This window comes from Pteropus medius, unplaced genomic scaffold (genome assembly GCF_902729225.1).
Source record: "Pteropus medius unplaced genomic scaffold, Ma_sr-lr_union100, whole genome shotgun sequence".
Taxonomy (NCBI): Eukaryota; Metazoa; Chordata; class Mammalia; order Chiroptera; family Pteropodidae; genus Pteropus; species Pteropus medius.
The window spans coordinates 3,609,527-3,626,585 of NW_024343733.1; the positions used below are offsets into that span (position 1 = coordinate 3,609,527).

Sequence of the window (17,059 nt, forward strand, 5' to 3'; positions counted from 1 at the left end):
TCATTTTTAAGGTTCATTATTTCTTTTTTCTGGTTACAAAAGTGAAACCTCATTTTGTCTTTGGGAGCCATGGAGTATAATTTCTAAAAGCAAAATTATTTTAACATGAGATTTTACTTCCTACTATAAAGAGAACCCATCACTGATTTAAGATCTACTCATGATACTGGAGCGGATTTTTAAAATCAACAAAAAAGAAGTAGTTATTTTAAAGAGAAGAATAGTAGATGAGCATGAAAAATCCATCACCAAGGCCATTACTATGCATTTTGTCAAAGGAGTTTATGTAATAAAATAAAAAATTAATGCTTCACAGAGATAGGAGCATAAATCCAAGAGAGGAAAATGGAAGAGAAAACTGTCATTCTCCTAATTCAAATAAAGAAAAAGATAAATGACTGAAATCTGTTTCAAATATTAGAAAAAATAAATGTAAATGATTCAAATCACCATTAGTTTGTTAGTGTCTCAATCTCCAAGATGCTGCCAAGATCACTTACAGCTCTGCCTCAGAATAAGCAGCTAAATTCAGGGTAAAAAGACAAACAATCCTGACTTAGGATTGCACATTTCACAGAGAAATCAGAAAGAAATTACTGCAAACGTATAACCCCTTCTGTCCCCCAAACGAAATGTTATGAGACAAATGTAAGACAGACATAATGGAAAGTGAATAAAAAGAATGATTATAAGGTGTCGACAGTGGGACCTCATGAAGACAGAATGTCACAAACTGTCACCACAGGACAAGTGTACAAGCCATGCCACTGAACACAGTGCCTTTCGAATGAATTCACTAGTGTAGACGGAGAGCAACATTGTCTTTGCAGCTGGAGGAGAGCACACGTGATTTAACCCCGGCAGGAGGCACCAGCGCTCCTGGGGGGGTGAGTGGCTTTCCGGGTGGTGTGACTCAGAGGGATCCGTGGAGACGTCGTTGGGGACCCTCCTCTTGGAAGATAGCAGCAGCAGCAAAGGTGCAATGTCCCCTACGAGACCTTACTCCACGTTCTCCTTCTTCGCGCTGTAAATATTCTGCACCGTCTCGTAGACAGACTCCAGATCCTCGGGGTAGCGAAGCTCTAGCTCTGCGTTCGGGATGTAGTGAGTGCCCGTAAACTCTGAGAAATAGCGTCCGACATCGGGGTGTGAGATTTCTTGAGGCTCCACATTATATTCCAAGTTTTCTGTTGATAAAGAGGCACATTCTCATTAAAACAGACTTTTCTGCAGTATCTTTCATTCAGAGAAGTTCCCAGCAACCCTTTTCGAGTGGCGCTTTTGAGATGGAGGAAAAGGAAGGACAGAAGATGTTTAAGGGAGTGAGTAACAGGAAAAAGGCAGCAAGCGGCAATGGCGGGGGGATGGAGGGGTGTGGCACGGGGTCCCCACAGCTGCACAATGAACAGAAGCACTCTCCTATTCTCTGAGCAAGAGATGTGGCTCCGGCAGGACTCCAGCGGTCTCTGACTTGGACCTAACGTAGAGCCACACGTACAGGACACGGTATCCTAGCCTGCTCTGTTTCTGTCAGCAGTTATATCATCTGGTGACAAGTCTCCTACCTGCCATCCTTCTGGTCTACTACCATGAGGCCCTCCCACACACGCCACACTCTTCCATCACGGCTCCTTCCGTTCAATACTGGCTGTGAGCCTCTGAAGGCGAGCACTTCACAGGGCGCCCGCCAGGTCCAGGAGGGACAGACAAGTGGTTCGTACCTATAGACACAACCTCTAGACGCGGATGTGGGCTATGACGTTTGTACACAGGGAAACTACGCTACCTCCACGCCCTGCTTTCTACTTTGCTACTAGAGAAAGATATAAAAAATAACCATTAAAATCCTTTAAAGTGGAATGGTTAAAGAAAAAGATGACAATGCAGGCAAGGCATTTTCAAGGCTGAAATCTTTTCGCATGGCTTCTCCCCCCAAAACAGCTCAAAGACAGCTCCTCCAGGGACCCAACGGAAGGACGGTGTCTGTGCACCATTCCTCGCCGGCCCCCGTCTGGGAGACAGACCTCCCCCAAGACTTGGCCCCGGAAAGGAGCCGGCCAGGCAGACCCTCCCCACTCTGTGTTCCAGGGCAGTCCTGTTGCCGTCAACGCGCTCTCACTCTGCACAGCCTGCTGCCGGAACGAATTCGAGTGAGTCTCTCTGCACCAGCCCAGCCGACGGGCTCCTTCACCCACAGAGCAGCACATCACCCCGTGACATCCTGCAATGCACTCAGGCTGCTCGGTCCCCTTTCCCTGGAGGCCCCGTGTCCCCAGAGTGCACAGGATAAACAAGAGGAGGCTATCTCAGCATTCCTTATGACAACAAGAGAGTAAAAACAGTCTAAACATCCAACTCCAGGTCACTGTGTAAATAAATGATGGCACATTAATTCAGCAAAATACTAGGCAGCCAGGAAAGGGAGCAACGTGTTGTCGAGATCCTATGACGGACTTGCGAGTGAAAAGATTTGAGCTCATTACAATGAACCTGGAGGCCACATACCCGGGTTGCTTCGTTACACGGCATAGCAATGTATTTCAGATGGATTTTCAACTGGGCACTTACAACGTGCCAGGCTCCAGCTCCCAGAATGCTCACGTCACTCCACAAGAGGCTCTTGTCACTTCTGCCAAACTGCAGTGAAAGATCTGCCCGTGGAGGCAACCAAGACGCAAACTCAGACCGTCCAATTCCGGAGCTGGGACGGGTCACGTGTGACACCTGCGGAACTGGGCAAGGGCAGGGCCACTGCCACCTCAGGAGACATCAGGGAGGGAGGGGCTGGGACACTGGGACAGACTCGAGAGCGCGTGGCTGTCGCACCCTCAGAAGGCTAGGCTGCAGCTGGCGCTGCTCTGCGGAACGGGAGTCGGGGGCTCCCGGCACGGAAAGCGGGGAGGCTGCTGACTCCGATCTCCCTCTGCTGTTACCACGACACCTCTGCAGATGGTTTTATGTCCTTCTTTATGTTTTACATTGTTCTAATGTTGTCATCAGAAAATTCAGTACATGTAAAAAAACGTGGATGTTTCAAAATGCCCCTGGCTGAGACGTTCTTTCTTGCTCGCCTGCCCCTGCTGCCCCTCCCCCAACAGGTGAAGTGTCACGGCTGTATCCATCCTTGGGGAGGCAGGGGGGACTAAAGCATGGCCTGGTGCCTTAGCCAGGTCAGCTCTGAGGGCCTCACGGGTGGATCCTCTTGCAGAGGTGTGCGGACACACCAGAGGGGGGGCAAAGAACCTGGGAATGCCACCGAGACACAGAAGTCTCTGCTCTGAAGGCACCAGCTACCTGTCGTTGGTAGGCAGGACAGAGACAGTTCTCGTAAAAAGAATTCGAGTGGGTAGTTCAGAACAACTGCTTTGTTACTAGTTCGTCAAGAGCAGTGGTTCTCAATCAGGGACTGTTTTGCCTCTGACAGGACGTTCGGAAACATGTGACGACATTCCTGGCTGTCACGATCAGGGGCTGCTACTGGCGTCAAGTGGGCAGAGGAGGCCAGGGATGCTGCTGAACAAACGCGCAGGCCCGTCCTCCACAACAAAGGATCGGCTACACCAAACTGTCAACAGTACCTGCTCTGAAGAAAGTCAGACACGTGCTTCACCATTTCTCTCTCCCCCGTCTCTCTCTTTCTTTCTGTGTATTATTAAGTAGCATCTTGGTGCTGGCTAATACTGAGCATCTGAGTGTTGGGAGGAGGACAGAAAGGTACAGATCGGGTTATGGTCACACATCTGTAAGGATTAACACTACCGGGGACTCCACGTAAGGGGAGAGGACAGTCCACGAGGGGCTCACAGCCCCGCTCCTGGCTGCTACAGAGAAACAGGGATGAACTCAGTGCAGCTACCTGCTCCGAGCACGTGCTCAGGAGCTCCTAGCATAACAGGAAAACTGTATCACTGAAAAAGAACTTTCTAAAGGAGGTAGTAAGATAATGAGGTTGGCAACTACGCGTTATGAGGGGAAAATAAATGCCAATCCACTAAAGGAGACTTAAAAAATTTACAAGAGGAATGAAAATGCTAAGTGCTACAAAATTTTTTGAGCAAAATATTAAAAAGGACTACATAAAAGTCCTGGAAAAATCTTGAGAAGTCTTTCCAATTCTCTTGACATTTTCTAAAAAATGTCTGCTTATTTTATTTGAAATTTTCAAGCTACCCCAAAACATGTGAATACACGTCCATAAAACTATGGAAACACTATCTACGAGTCCTCCGGGGCCACCTGTCCTGCCCCGGCACCTCCAGCCTCCCGAGATGAAAGCAGGATCGGTGTGAGTGTACCTTTCTCGTCCTTCTACGAACACACACGTATGTATCTAAACATACCTATACGTGCTTAAAGAAGCTTTGGTATTGTTCTATGTGTTTATTCATACGAAACACAATAAGCATTCACCTGTCACTAGTTTAACTGCAGCTTAGTATGCATGGTTTAGATGCACCCCGATTTGCCAGGCAAGTCCTAATAAATGACACAGTTTTGTGTTTATAACAAAGGGACCACAGGCCCCTTGGGTGAGTGTGTCTCTAGTGGAGGGACTGAGGGGATGAGAATGAGCACTTGAGATTTTCACAATTTAAGAGTGCCAAACCACCCTCTGAAATGGTTGAAAATTTATACTCCAGCCCTGATGTGTGAGGGACCCACACACACGTGCCAGCATGTGCAGACTGCCGTGGACTGCTGGTGTGTGGGAGGCGTTTATGGTGGAAGCTTTTGATCGGAAGTGTACGATGAATTATGAAAAAGGAAACTAACGTTTGGTGAAGGCATATCATGTACCAAACATTCTAGGAGGTTGTTTATCATTATATACAAAACACACATAAGAACTTCATTTTTACAGCTGAATTCCTGACCTTCCAATATGGGCAGCTGACTGAAATTCAGAGCATCTGTGATATTCATTTCCCGGAGTAACTAAGAAGTATGGAGGGAAGCAGAGACAGGAGTCGCTGTTCTACCTGGTGCCAACGAAGTATGAAAGCATGCCCCCTAGTGGAAGAAAATGATAAACAGGCAAGATGCTGTGTATCCCTCCCTGAGGAGTTAGGTGAAATCTCACATATAGGGGGGAAAATTCCCTTCACTGTGCAGGCTAAAACTCCTTGAGAATGTCATGCATGTGAGTTATAATTCACTCTTCAGCTCTCTGTGGAGAGCTACTAACAAGAGCATTCATGAATGGGTTCTACCTAGGTTACCAGGAGCATGGAGCCAAAGGTTAAAAGTTTAGACCGAGAAAAAGTTTAAAAAGAAAATAATGCAAATAAGTTAACCTAGAAATGTTTTAAAAAACGTATTTAAATAAGCATTTTTAAAATTTAGCCTCTCAAGGTCTCTCACTGGCTAAGTATGGGCTAATTTGAACATAACATCGTTCCAAATGATTATAACACATTGAGTAAATAAAAATCCAGGACTCTATGGGAGAAGAGGGGAAGGGGGGCTGGAGGTGGAGGGAGGAGGAAGGACGGCGGAGAGAGAGGAGGGGGAAGGGGAGGAAGGAGGGGGACGGAAGCTCAGGTTTACACAAGTGGAGGGAATAACCGCGGCAGAGAGTCACTGCTCGGCAATTCTCACAGATAACTCAGGTGAGGAGATTCAATAGATGCTAAAACCAGCATAAGGAGGAAGGCTGCTGGAGGAGAGGATATGCACACGGCGCCACAGCACGGCTCCATGGACTTCTCGTTAACGGCAAAGGGAAAACTGTCCCTTACAGCGAGTCGGTATGTTTGCCAAGCAACCAAAATCCGCCTCACTAACAGTGGGACATCGAACGCCACAGGCCTCTGGATGAGATGCAACTGTGACAAACACAGCATCTGATAATAGGTATTCCAGCCAAAAATACCAACCTGATCTGATCAAGCTTCAGACTTACTTCCAGTTTACAGACAAGGAAACATTAAGACAAACCTAGAATGTTAAGACAATTTACAAAACAACTGGCCTGAACTCTTCAAAAAGTCAAAGTATTGTAAAAAAGGGGGTGGGGAAGAGGAATGAGAAATTGTTCTTCAGTAAGAGAGACTAAAGAGGCAGAACCACCAAATGCAGTGCTTAAATCCTGACTGGACAGGGATTTACACACACACACACACACACACACACACACACCCCTAAAAGTGATTCTTGTGACAACTGGGAAATTTAAATACTGACTGAATATAAGAAACTAAAAAATAATTTTTATTTCTTAGGTGTGATGATGTAACTGGTTATGCAGAGAGATGTCCTTATTCTTGGAACATGCATGATTCAGTATTTAGGTCATGGATGTCAACAAAAAATTAAAATCTCTATCTGTAAACCAAACAAATACGGTAAATGCTAACTGTTGACTCTCGTGGGGTGTGTATGGGGTATTGCTATGTGGTTTAAACTGTTTCATATACTGGAAACGTTCTTAATCCAAAGCTGTTCAAGTCAGCCTTCGATCACACTATCTGCATTCGCCTCCTTGTCTGCACTTGTTACAAACTGCTCTCGGACAGGGATGCCTCCCCCCAGCCCGATGTGCGTGGCTAACTGGGAGTTTGGAGATGACCCCCGGGTGCCAGGGACTCATCAGAGAGTGAGCCGACCCAGTTCCGCACCCCCAGAGCTCATGTAGAGCGCGAGAACCCGACTGTTACGCGGGAGATACGGGAGAGGAAGGCGTGATGACTCAGAAGGGCAGGCGCTCAGGGAATGCAGAGCAGGGACAAACGACCCAGTCCAAGGGCAGCAGGGGAAGGGCAGGGGTGACAGTAAACCTGAAGCATGACCCAAAGCTTGGGGGTTGGGGGGGAGAGCCTGTGTGTAAGGGTAACTGCCTGTGTGAGGACCTGTGAGAATGACGATCTCGAGGAACAAGAAAGTTGCATCTGTCTAGAGTACGACAGGGTGAGAACAGAGAAGAGGTGGTGAGAGAGAGTCCAGGTCACTTCTGGGCCAGAAGGAGTCTGGTCTGCCAGTAAAACACTTCCGACCAGCGGCTGAAGCAGCAGGTGGAAGATCCTCTAGCTGCTGCTAAGGAAATGCCCTTTGCGGGGCAAGACTGGAGGCAGGTGCCAGTTAGGAAGTTGGTGCCACTTAGGCAAAAAAGGATTTGGGGCATGGAGAGGGGCAGGGTGACAGAAATGGAAATGAGTACATGGAAATATGAGCAAGAGACATTTAGGAGATGGAATCAGTGTGACCTGTTGACTAACTGGACATATGATAAGGAGGAGGGACAGAGAAGAGATGGTGTCCAGGTGGTACCATTCAATGAAGCAGCCGGAGCAGGCGACGGTGGGCACACGGAGCGGCATGGTGAGTTCAGTTAAGAACATCTGAGCCAGGTGAAGATGTGCGGATGCCCAGGGGGCTTTAAGGAGGCAGGCGTGGCCCAGAGAGTGGCTTTGAGTGACCGCACATGCCTGAACAGCTCATGCGTATGCAGACGACCTGGGGGAGCACCACAGCGTGAGAGGGCCCCGAGGAGTGCCACATGTCATGTCAGCCTCTCTGGGAGAGCCTTCCGTGGGGCTTCGCCTCTGTACCTCACGGCCCAGCGCCTGGCTGGCATGCAACAGACGCCCAGGAAGCAGTGCCGGGGCCGACAGCACCACCAGCAGAGAATGTGGACGCTGCCACAGAGTACGACCAGTGCTCAGTTCTGAGAGCTTCCTAAAAGCCTCAGAATTTAAAATTAAGAAAGGTAATTTGCTGACATTATCCCCAACCGCTTAGTTCAATCGAGTTAATATACATTAGAATGCTGCCTGTCACAGAGTAGTATTACATTTTAGAGAGTGTAAAACTGAAAAATGGGTATTAAACTTTTTTACAAAGTCATTACAATATTATGACTCTAAACTTTACACTGCATGTTTACTTGATACGAGTCAACAAGATGAATTCCTGAATCTTCAACACAGACACCAGACGAATTCAGAACACATAAAGCCAAGTATCACTTTAGCAATTCTAAAAAGCCCATTTTAAAGCTAACATAAATGTTTCTAGAAACTCAAGTATTTTAAATCTTAAGATTGGCCCTATATAACGGGCAATGACTGTGCTGGGTGAAGCCACAGAACTGGCCCACAGTGTAGACAAGACAACCCCTTTACTCTTGTAATGTACCTTATAATGTGCAGTGTGACGAGCTTATCAAGTGATTAGTGGGGGTACAAAGAGCCCACAAATCAGGCAATAATTTCTAAAGCACGCTATTTAGAAATTATTAGTATTATTTTGTCAGAGCTTTAAAAGTTAAATAAAATCATGTCAGTACCTTTGTCTGACACGGGGCATACATCAAGCCCCTACTGTAACTTCCCCGTTACACTCAGAGAGACCGAAGCAACCTGTAAACTCAATAAACAGAATTTCTTATCGTGTAGGATCCTCTCACCTTCTGATGAATTAACAGTGATTAATGTGAAATTTTTTCTAGTCTTTTAGATGCTTGAGATTTTTATATAGCTAATATTTCTATTAATGCATTTACCAGAATAGAATATTGAGTTAGGTCAAACCTGAAGTTTAGGTCAGACACAAAAAAGGTACAGCAGATGGTTACGGATAAGGTTCTTTGCTTCTTTGCTAAGCTGCCTGGGTTCAAATACACACCCTGTAAGTGAAAAATTCAGTTTCTTTATGTATACAATGAGGATGATGATGATGATGGAAACTGGCGTTCTCAAATGGAGTTAATATACATTAGAATGCTGCCTGTCACAGAGTAGTATTACATTAGCATTTGTGTTCATTTTTAGTAATAAACTGAATGGTGCGAATGCCCTGACAGCAGGCATACAACGAACTCATCCCATTAAATGGAGGAACAGAAATGGGAAATTCACACTGAAGGCGTTTCTTGCCTCTAACCTGCCTCCATAGGCTCCATTTGTCTCTGTCTCAAGAATGCCCTGGGAGGCACCTGTCAGGGCCAGCAGTGGCCCCACCTACCAAGCACCTGTGCTCTTAGAGCCACTGCTGTAGACTGCAGTTCCCACAGTGGTGTCTCCAGGGGAACAGAGATGGCTGCCAGTCTCAAGAGGCTAGAGGGTGCTAGGGTGGCTTCCCCAAGCAGGTGGTATGGGCAGAGCGCAAGCTGACTCTTCCAACCTGGAAGGAGCCAATGGCAATGCCTGAAAAGCATGACTTTTGGGAACTAGATTGGCAAAGGCAATAGCCAATCAGAACAAGGGTCAGCAGCAGCACTGGAACAGGGTCCTAGCTGTGGTGGTAACGGAGGGGAAGACTCAGGACAGTGACCATTTCACCAGAGGCATGGCCGCACCAGCCCCAGCTGAGTATCAGCCCTAATGAGGTTAGCCACGGGAAATCAGTATCTTGTGCACACAGGATCTGAGTGCTCAAATGTGTGCTTCAAACATGGCAACATGTCATTAAAAGTACAGACAAAAACTAGCTACTTACCTTGGGCTGCGTATCTGCAAGAACCGTCCTCCACCAGAACATTATAGAAAGGCTGATGATGGCCATGAGGCAGGCTGTGGACATTCATGTTTCGAATCCATTCATGTCCCATCATGCAGGTGGGGTCCCAGCCATAGATCACACAGTTATAGCCATACCTAGTTAACATAAGAGCAATGGCAAATCAATTCCCTGGGATCCTGGCAACCATGAAATGTATAAGTGGCTTGGCTTTACTTAAGATCCCATTCTTACAAATTTACCTGCTTTTACTCCATATTGAATCATTCTTCAGGATACCCTGCCTCTCTTTATAAACACCTTTTATTATCAATGTAACACTTTAGTTGAAAAAGAATGAACTCTTCGATGGAGTAATGGGACAACTGGTTATCAAAATGGAAAAAGGTATCAGGACCCAGGGCTGATGACAATACATAAAATTAGTTCTTAGTAGAATAGAGACCCGAATGTAAAATGCAGAACTTTTAAAACTACCTTTGTGATTTGGGATAGCAAATGATTTCTTAAGTACTAAAAATACAAACCATAAAGGAAAGGATCGATCACTCTGACAGCATTAAAGGATCCTGATTCCAACAGACTATATAAAGGACAACGGGGGACCCACAAACTCTGATTAGGTATTTGACGAGGTTAAGGAATTGTTTATATTTTTTCTTAAAATATGATAACAGAATGGTAAATGTATTTTTAACAAAGAAAAGAGAGGCCTTACCTTTGAGAGATACACAGTGTAATAGTTACAGATGAAATGACATCTGGTATTTGCTTCCAGGAAAGAGGGAGGAGGGGGCGGGCTGGGGAGGAAACAGTGAAGACTGACCCTAGCATGATAACCGTTGAAGCTGATATGGGAACATCATCTGGTTCACTGCCCTAATCTTTCTACTCTTATATATGTTTGAAATTCCCATAATAAATAAAAAAATAGAATGCGACAAAAGAAAAAAAAAAAACACTGGCCAAAACCTGGGAAAAGACATTTGCAATGTATGTGCATACAGAGACCAGTATACAGAAAAAGAATTCGCATCAGTAAAATGACTAAGAAGCGAAAAACTGAAGCACTCAATAAAAGGAAATTTAAATGGCCAGTAAACTCATGACAAGAACCTGAATCTGCGTAGTAATTGGGGAAATGCAAATGAAAGTCACAATGAAACATCATTTGCCCTTTACTACAAAAGTGCCATTTTTAAAGGTTTGGCACCAACACACGTTGGTGAGAATAGGAGCCCTCGGTTCCCCGCCTGCCGGTGGGGTGTGACTCAGCACCGCCACTGTGGACAGTTTCCGTCTAGTGACTCGCCCATGAGCATAGCCCGCCGCCCAGCAAAGCCCAGCCCACACTCGGATTCAAGGACGTGGACGTGGAGACAAAGGAGAGTAAGGACAATGAAGAAAGGAGAGAAAAACTCTGCTGACGACTGCTTCCATCTTCCCACAAACGAAAGGGTCAGACACCTAACGGTCACTGAAAGCACTAGGTGACCTCCCGTCAGGAAAGCGAGCCCCTTCTTAAAAACAAAAAGGTTAGTAAAGGATGCGGTTCAGCTTCCGGTCGGTCCTTCCTGCGGTGAGCGCTTAGCTGCCCCTGGAGTTGGTCCCCTTCGAGCGTGTCACTGCTGCTCCTGAGAGGTGCTGCTCCCCGGCCCTCGGGTGTCCTCTGCAGCCGCACGTGGGCAGAGGCCGGGGGCACTCACCTCTTATGCTTCATAATGAGCCCGATGGAGTAGCAGACGTCTCTGTGCTTCTCGTGGGAGCGGAGCTTCACCTCCACGCCCACGTCCTCCTTCTTGCGCTCAATGTGCTCTAGCGTGTGCTGCACCAGATAGCCCACCGCCCCGTGCTGCCCGGGGTCTAGGGTCTGGATGTGCTGGAGGATGTCAAGCACCTTCAGGACAAGACAGAAAGACTAGGTGATACTATTTTTATTTAGGCCTTTTCGTTTTCCCCGCACGGGATTTAGCCCTACCTAATCTAACGAAGGTCGGCAAGGCGGGCGGCTGTGCTGACGGCCCAGGTCGCTGAGACCCACGGGCCTCTGCCCGGGCCGTCCTGCGTGCGTAAGCCTGGAGGCGGCGCACTGGCTTCTGAGACTGGGAACCGACCCCAGGCATCGGACTTCAGAATGTAAAGGAATCCTCTGGGTATGCGGTGGTCTGGGATTGGCCAGGGGTGAGGAGGCGAGGGTCTGCCCCTCGAAAGGTCTTATCTTCTCGGTCAGTGTGGGGTTGTGTTTTTTTTTTTCTTTTCTGAGCCAAGAAAGTTTAATTTAGAAAGTAGTATTGATTTCTGCCTTCTAGAATGTTCTTAAGAAAAGGTCAGTCTGTTGGTTGTTTCTAAAGAGTACAAACATTACGGCTACATTATTTAAGTGAAGAAGTAGAGGGGGGTTCTATTTTTTATACACAGAAAGGAAACAATTTTAACCTGCCACTCAGGAAATGGAAGGAAGAATAAATGCTAAGCTGCTTCATCAGAGACCAGGAGGACGTCTGACAGAGAGAGCGGCCTCGCCACTGCAGACGGGAGAAGAGAAGAGGTCCAAGGAGCCTGGACGGGTGCCAACTAGCTTACTTTCTGATGTTAACTATGCTTTAAGAATTAGGACAGGCGGACCAGGGCCCTGAAACCTCACTGGCCTTTCCGTTATTTTAACTCCGAATGGAATTCTGTATTCAACAAGGCACGGAGAAACCACCTCTGTGGGATTTATGCGTCAGCTGGTAGGAGCAGAACTCAAGGTTATATTCTTTCTACTGTGCCCAGCGTCTCTACAGAAAACACAAATTCTAAGGAAGGCAGCACATGCACGGAAACGCAAACACACACGCCCTGGCAGGGCAGCCGCTAGCAGAGGGTCTCCTCTGGAAACGGGACCCCTCTCGATTTGCCGAGTCCTAAGACAGAGCAACCTGGATTCTAGTCCCAGATCTGTCAAACTCGCTGCTTTTACCTTTGAATTCCTTTACTCGCTTATCAAATGATGATTAATAACAGCCCTATTTCCTATTATATTTTGAACCTGTCGGTGTGTTGGTGAAAACTAGTTTTATGCAATGTAAGATACTATTACTCTAGAACCCGATCTTGCCTTCCAGATTGACATTTGCAGGATCTCTATGCTTACTGAACACTTAACTATTGGTCACTACGCCAAGCCCGTCACTTTTACTTCAGGTAACGCTCCCAACTTGAAAGTTAGCAACAAGAAGAGGAACAGGCTTGGTGAAGGTAAGTAACTCCCTGAAGCCATGGGATTAGGGAGCTGTTGGAGTGAGGTTGGGGCCTGGGGCTAATTCTAACTCCTAGGTTTTACCACCAGCACAGCAAAGCAAGAATAGGAGTCTTTTAATTAGCTGTTATGAAAACTTTCAAACACACAAAAACAGAATGGTATGACACAAAGTGCCTCAAACGCAGCTTCAACCTGTCAGCTGAGAGCCAGGCCCCGTCCACCTCCCTACTCTAATGGAGGACTTTCAACCTGAAGGACACAAACAACCTTTATCTTTTATAGCTAAAAGCATCCGGTTTAACAGTAAGCTCCTACTTACTAGGCTTGCGTGGTGTGATCCTGACATTTCCCCCATGCAGTTCCGACCAGTTACTACAAACTCTGTGTCTGTCACATCCTGCACACCCTTCCCTTCCTTACCTAAAGGCCCCTCCTACCTTCAAAGGACGTCTAGAGCTGAGTACCAGAGGAGGAAGAAGCTTCAGGGATAATCACCCCCTTCAGGGGGTTCGATGTGTGGATGACGGGGGAAGGGAGTGTACAAACGGAGAAGAGACGGTGAGGTGAACCTTGAACACTCCCGAAAGACAGTGCTGACAGCTGGGCGCCACGATGTGTCCGAACCAGCGTCTAGGCCTAGAATCCCGAGTCCGCACTTTGGAGGCAGAGCTCTTGAAAGAGGTGGTCTATCACCCACGACATGCAAACTCTTCTTGTGAAGGGCCAGAGGGTAAACATTTCTGGCTTTGTGGGCCAGATGGTCTCTGAGTCAACTACTCCCCTCAGCTGCTGTAGCAGGAAAGCAGCCAGAGACAACAAGCCATGGGTGTGGCTGTGTGCAAATAAAGCTTGTTCATAAAACCAGGCTGCCTCGGGTCCCCTGGCTGTAGTCTGCGGCCCCTGCTGTCCCCTTACCCGAAGTTTCCCTGAAGCTCTCTCTGAAGCACTTGGCTCCATCCTTTGGCTGTCCCCCTGACTGTGGGCTCTTCTAATTTCAGGGCTTCAGCTAGCAGATGCTGATGCTGGATCCCCTGCCAAACGTTCTAGGACAGGAGCACTGGGCTCCCGGTCCTAGCAAATTCAACAGACCCCAAACTGAATACTTTCCCCAACCATGAAACAGGTCTGTTCTCCACACACCCGCTTCTCGTGTGGCCCGACAGTTGTTGGGAAATCTGGATATCCCCTCTGAGCCTTTCCCTTATTTATAGCCAATGAAGTTCTGTCATTTTTCCTTCATTCAAATAAAAATTTCTGAACACCTACCGTGTGTGGCAGGACCTGTGTGGAGAGCAAGGGGGACTGTCGCAGTAAGGAACAAAACGGCTAAGGTCCTCGTCCGTGAGGAGCACAGTCTAGCGGCACACGAGGGTCAAACGAGCAGCTACGATGCCCTGGGGAGCGGCTCTGCGAAGGGCAGCACAGGGCCAGCCCGATGGGAGGCCTGACCTCGCGTGCAAGGGCCGGGCCAGGGAAGGGGCTCAGAGGCAGAAATGAAAGCTGATGGCTCGGCGGAAGTGAGCCGGCAGACGGAGCTGAGGGGCAGGAGCGGTGTTCTAGGCAGAGATGCAGCACGCGCAAAGGGCTGACGCAAAGAACAGGACGCGTGGAGGACGAGTGCAGAAGGGGCACCTGTGGGAGCTGAGAAAGCTCGGGCAGGGAGGGCCCGAGCACCGAGAGCCCACCGCCGAGCACGAGCGCGACCCTTCAAGGCGGTGGGGGAGCCACTCGGAGGGGTCTGAGCAGCGAAAGGACATAATTGACATTTTATTACGATTACTCTGGCAACAGTGTATAAAACGGGTTCAAATTTGGGGTCTAAGAGTAGAGGAAGGAAACCACGCAAAAGGCCTATGCAATAATCCAAGCGACAGAGCCACGTACAGATGTGCAGGGGACATCTAGATAAGCTGGTCTGGAACCCGGGCCCCAAGCAGGAGAGAGGTCTTGGGATCTGTCAAACTACAGATGGGGACAACAGGTGACACCACCTAGGGGAAAGGCGCGGAGTGAAGTCTAGAAACTACCTATGGGGCGGAGCCTTTAAAGGAGTCAGAGGACAAGAACTAGTGAAAGCCTGGGGCCCAGGAACCACAGGGTGGAGGGTACAGAGTGTACTGAGCGGTGCGTGGCCCCAGTGGTCAAGACAGCTAAGGGAAGACAAGTACCTGCTGGATCAGGCAACAAAGAGAATGTTTATCCAAAGGCAGTCACTGGCTTCTCTGGCGAGAGCGGCTCTCGAGGGCGAGGGGTGGAAACAGGTCCCCACGCTCTGAGGAGTGCGTGGGAGGCGAGGCAGGTGGCCATGGCCTGGTCGCACGTGCGCGTATGGCCAGAGAGCAAGGATCATCGCCGTGTGCGGGGGGAGATAAGGAGGCAGCAGGGGAAACCCCGGCAGGGCTGTCACAGGAGAGCTGCTTGTTCTTTCCCCAAAGGTGAGAGAGATCTGAGCATGCTCAATGCTGACAGCAGAAACAGGGAGCTGAAGATGTGTGAGGAGAAATAAAGGAGAACGTAGCCATCCACGAAAAGGCAAACGAGTCGGACCCAGGGCACAGGTGGGTTTGCCTCAGAAAACAGGAGGGAGATCTTTGCAAACAGTGAAAAGCGGAGGAAGGAGAGAGAGAGAGCTCCAGCTCAAAGCAGGGATGCAGGTCTGGCAGCGGCAGGGGGCTGTCTCAGGACACGACCGTGCCTTAGCGTACTGTCTTGGGGGGCAAGGTGTGTGGGTGTGCTGGGGCGCCACCCACGGCTGTGCGGGAGACCTCGGCGAGTTACCCGACTTCTCAGAGCCTCACTTTCATTATTTGCAAAATGGCAAAAAATCAGTATGCACCCCATAGGGCTGGAAACAGGTGTCCAGTAAGTGTTAGTGACTTTAAAATGTGCCCATTCCATACTCTATTTCCATCACGGCCACAACAACCCAGGATTACTGAGACAGTGACCAAGTAGACTTGTTTATCTCAGCTCTTCCTGATTTAATTCTGTTGAAAACAAGCTGACCTTCTGGTCTTCCCAGCTTGGGAACGTTTCCTGTATTCCTAATAAGGTCAAGTGGATTCCCAGCCCTCCGCAAACTGATCTCACGCCCCGAAAAATGCTCCCCCCGCCACACACATTTATGCACATGCACATGTACACGTACACGGATCCAGGCGCCTGGTCAGCTAGCCCCTGCACACACCGAGCTTTCCCGTCTCCGTTCCGCCACAGGAGGAACCTACTTTTCTGCCTTCTGAAACAGTCTCCCTCCCGTCCTTCAAAATCCACCTCAAACCGCTCCTCCAGAGAAGGGCCTTTTCTAATCACCTTGTACCCCCCAGATCCCTCCTCATGGGGAGCCTTCACGTCTTGAGTGTCGGTCCCCTGGCTAGGGTGCACGTTTACAGGGGGAGTCCCCAACTCTCTTGGAATGAGCCACTTTTCATTCCTGACCTCTGAATGGGGGGAGCATCTATGCCAGCAGCAAATGAATGGCTGTCATGAGCTCAGATGTTTTGCATGTCACAAATCTGGAACTAGTTTTAGTGACACTTGCTTGGCAGAGAGAGAGTCTTGGTCACTCTGAGGATCCCAAAGTAATTCCCCATAAGCAGTATATGAGCACTAAACCAAGTGCTTGAGGGCCAGGACGCCTGAGCCTCTGCGGAATTTCCCCCACAAAGGAAGTGTTACTGCCCCCTTCTAAGGCTGACGTGCAACTTGAGTACAGAATTTACTTATAAAGAACTCTGCTTTGAAAGGATCTCTGTATTTTACAAATTATCATTTGATTCCTTAACTAAAGTAAAAAGTAATAGGAAGTAATTATGAATATCCTAGTCTCAAAAATAAACACACTGAAAAAACAGAAATAAGCTATTAAATCCTGGACAATAGGGTCCTAGGAAGCAGGTGGTGACTTTGGTGGAGTCTAGATTTCCCATAACTATTAGACCAAATACATGCCTTTATTACCTGGGCCACAGGTTCTATCTTTTCTTAAGATAGGAGTCTAGAGATTTTCCTACTAATGTGTCCTTTCTTAGAATTATTTTAGATCTTTGAAGTTGTAAGTAAATGTGACAATTTAAATCTAAGCAGTGCCAAGTCATTTAGACGATTTTCTTCCTCAAGAAAGATTTCACCGCGAACAACATGAGCAGAGGACTTTATGGTGGTGCCCCTACGAGAACTCAGAATGCGACTCCCTCACCCAACAAAGTGGATTGTTAACAGAGTCCCGTGGAAAGGCGAGGGCATGACGGAAGCATGCAGCTGCTCCCGCGCTGTAATACGCGGCTGGACGGAACCAGCTGCCGTCCCCACAGCTGGCTGTGGAGCATTCTGACCCCCACCACTGTGGCCTTCCGAGAG

At 48.1% G+C, this 17,059-nt stretch overlaps 1 protein-coding gene across 1 annotated transcript in view; it reads right to left on the reverse strand.

The window, feature by feature from the left end:
• Positions 1-263: 263 nt before the first annotated feature.
• Positions 264-17,059, reverse strand: part of FBXO21 (F-box protein 21) — a 36,205-nt gene continuing 19,409 nt past the window's right edge. Inside the window, 3 exon segments of the mRNA XM_039868256.1 lie at positions 264-1,187; positions 9,436-9,593; positions 11,163-11,353. Of these exon segments, the coding sequence (XP_039724190.1) occupies positions 1,000-1,187; positions 9,436-9,593; positions 11,163-11,353 (537 nt within the window). The 3' untranslated portion in view covers positions 264-999.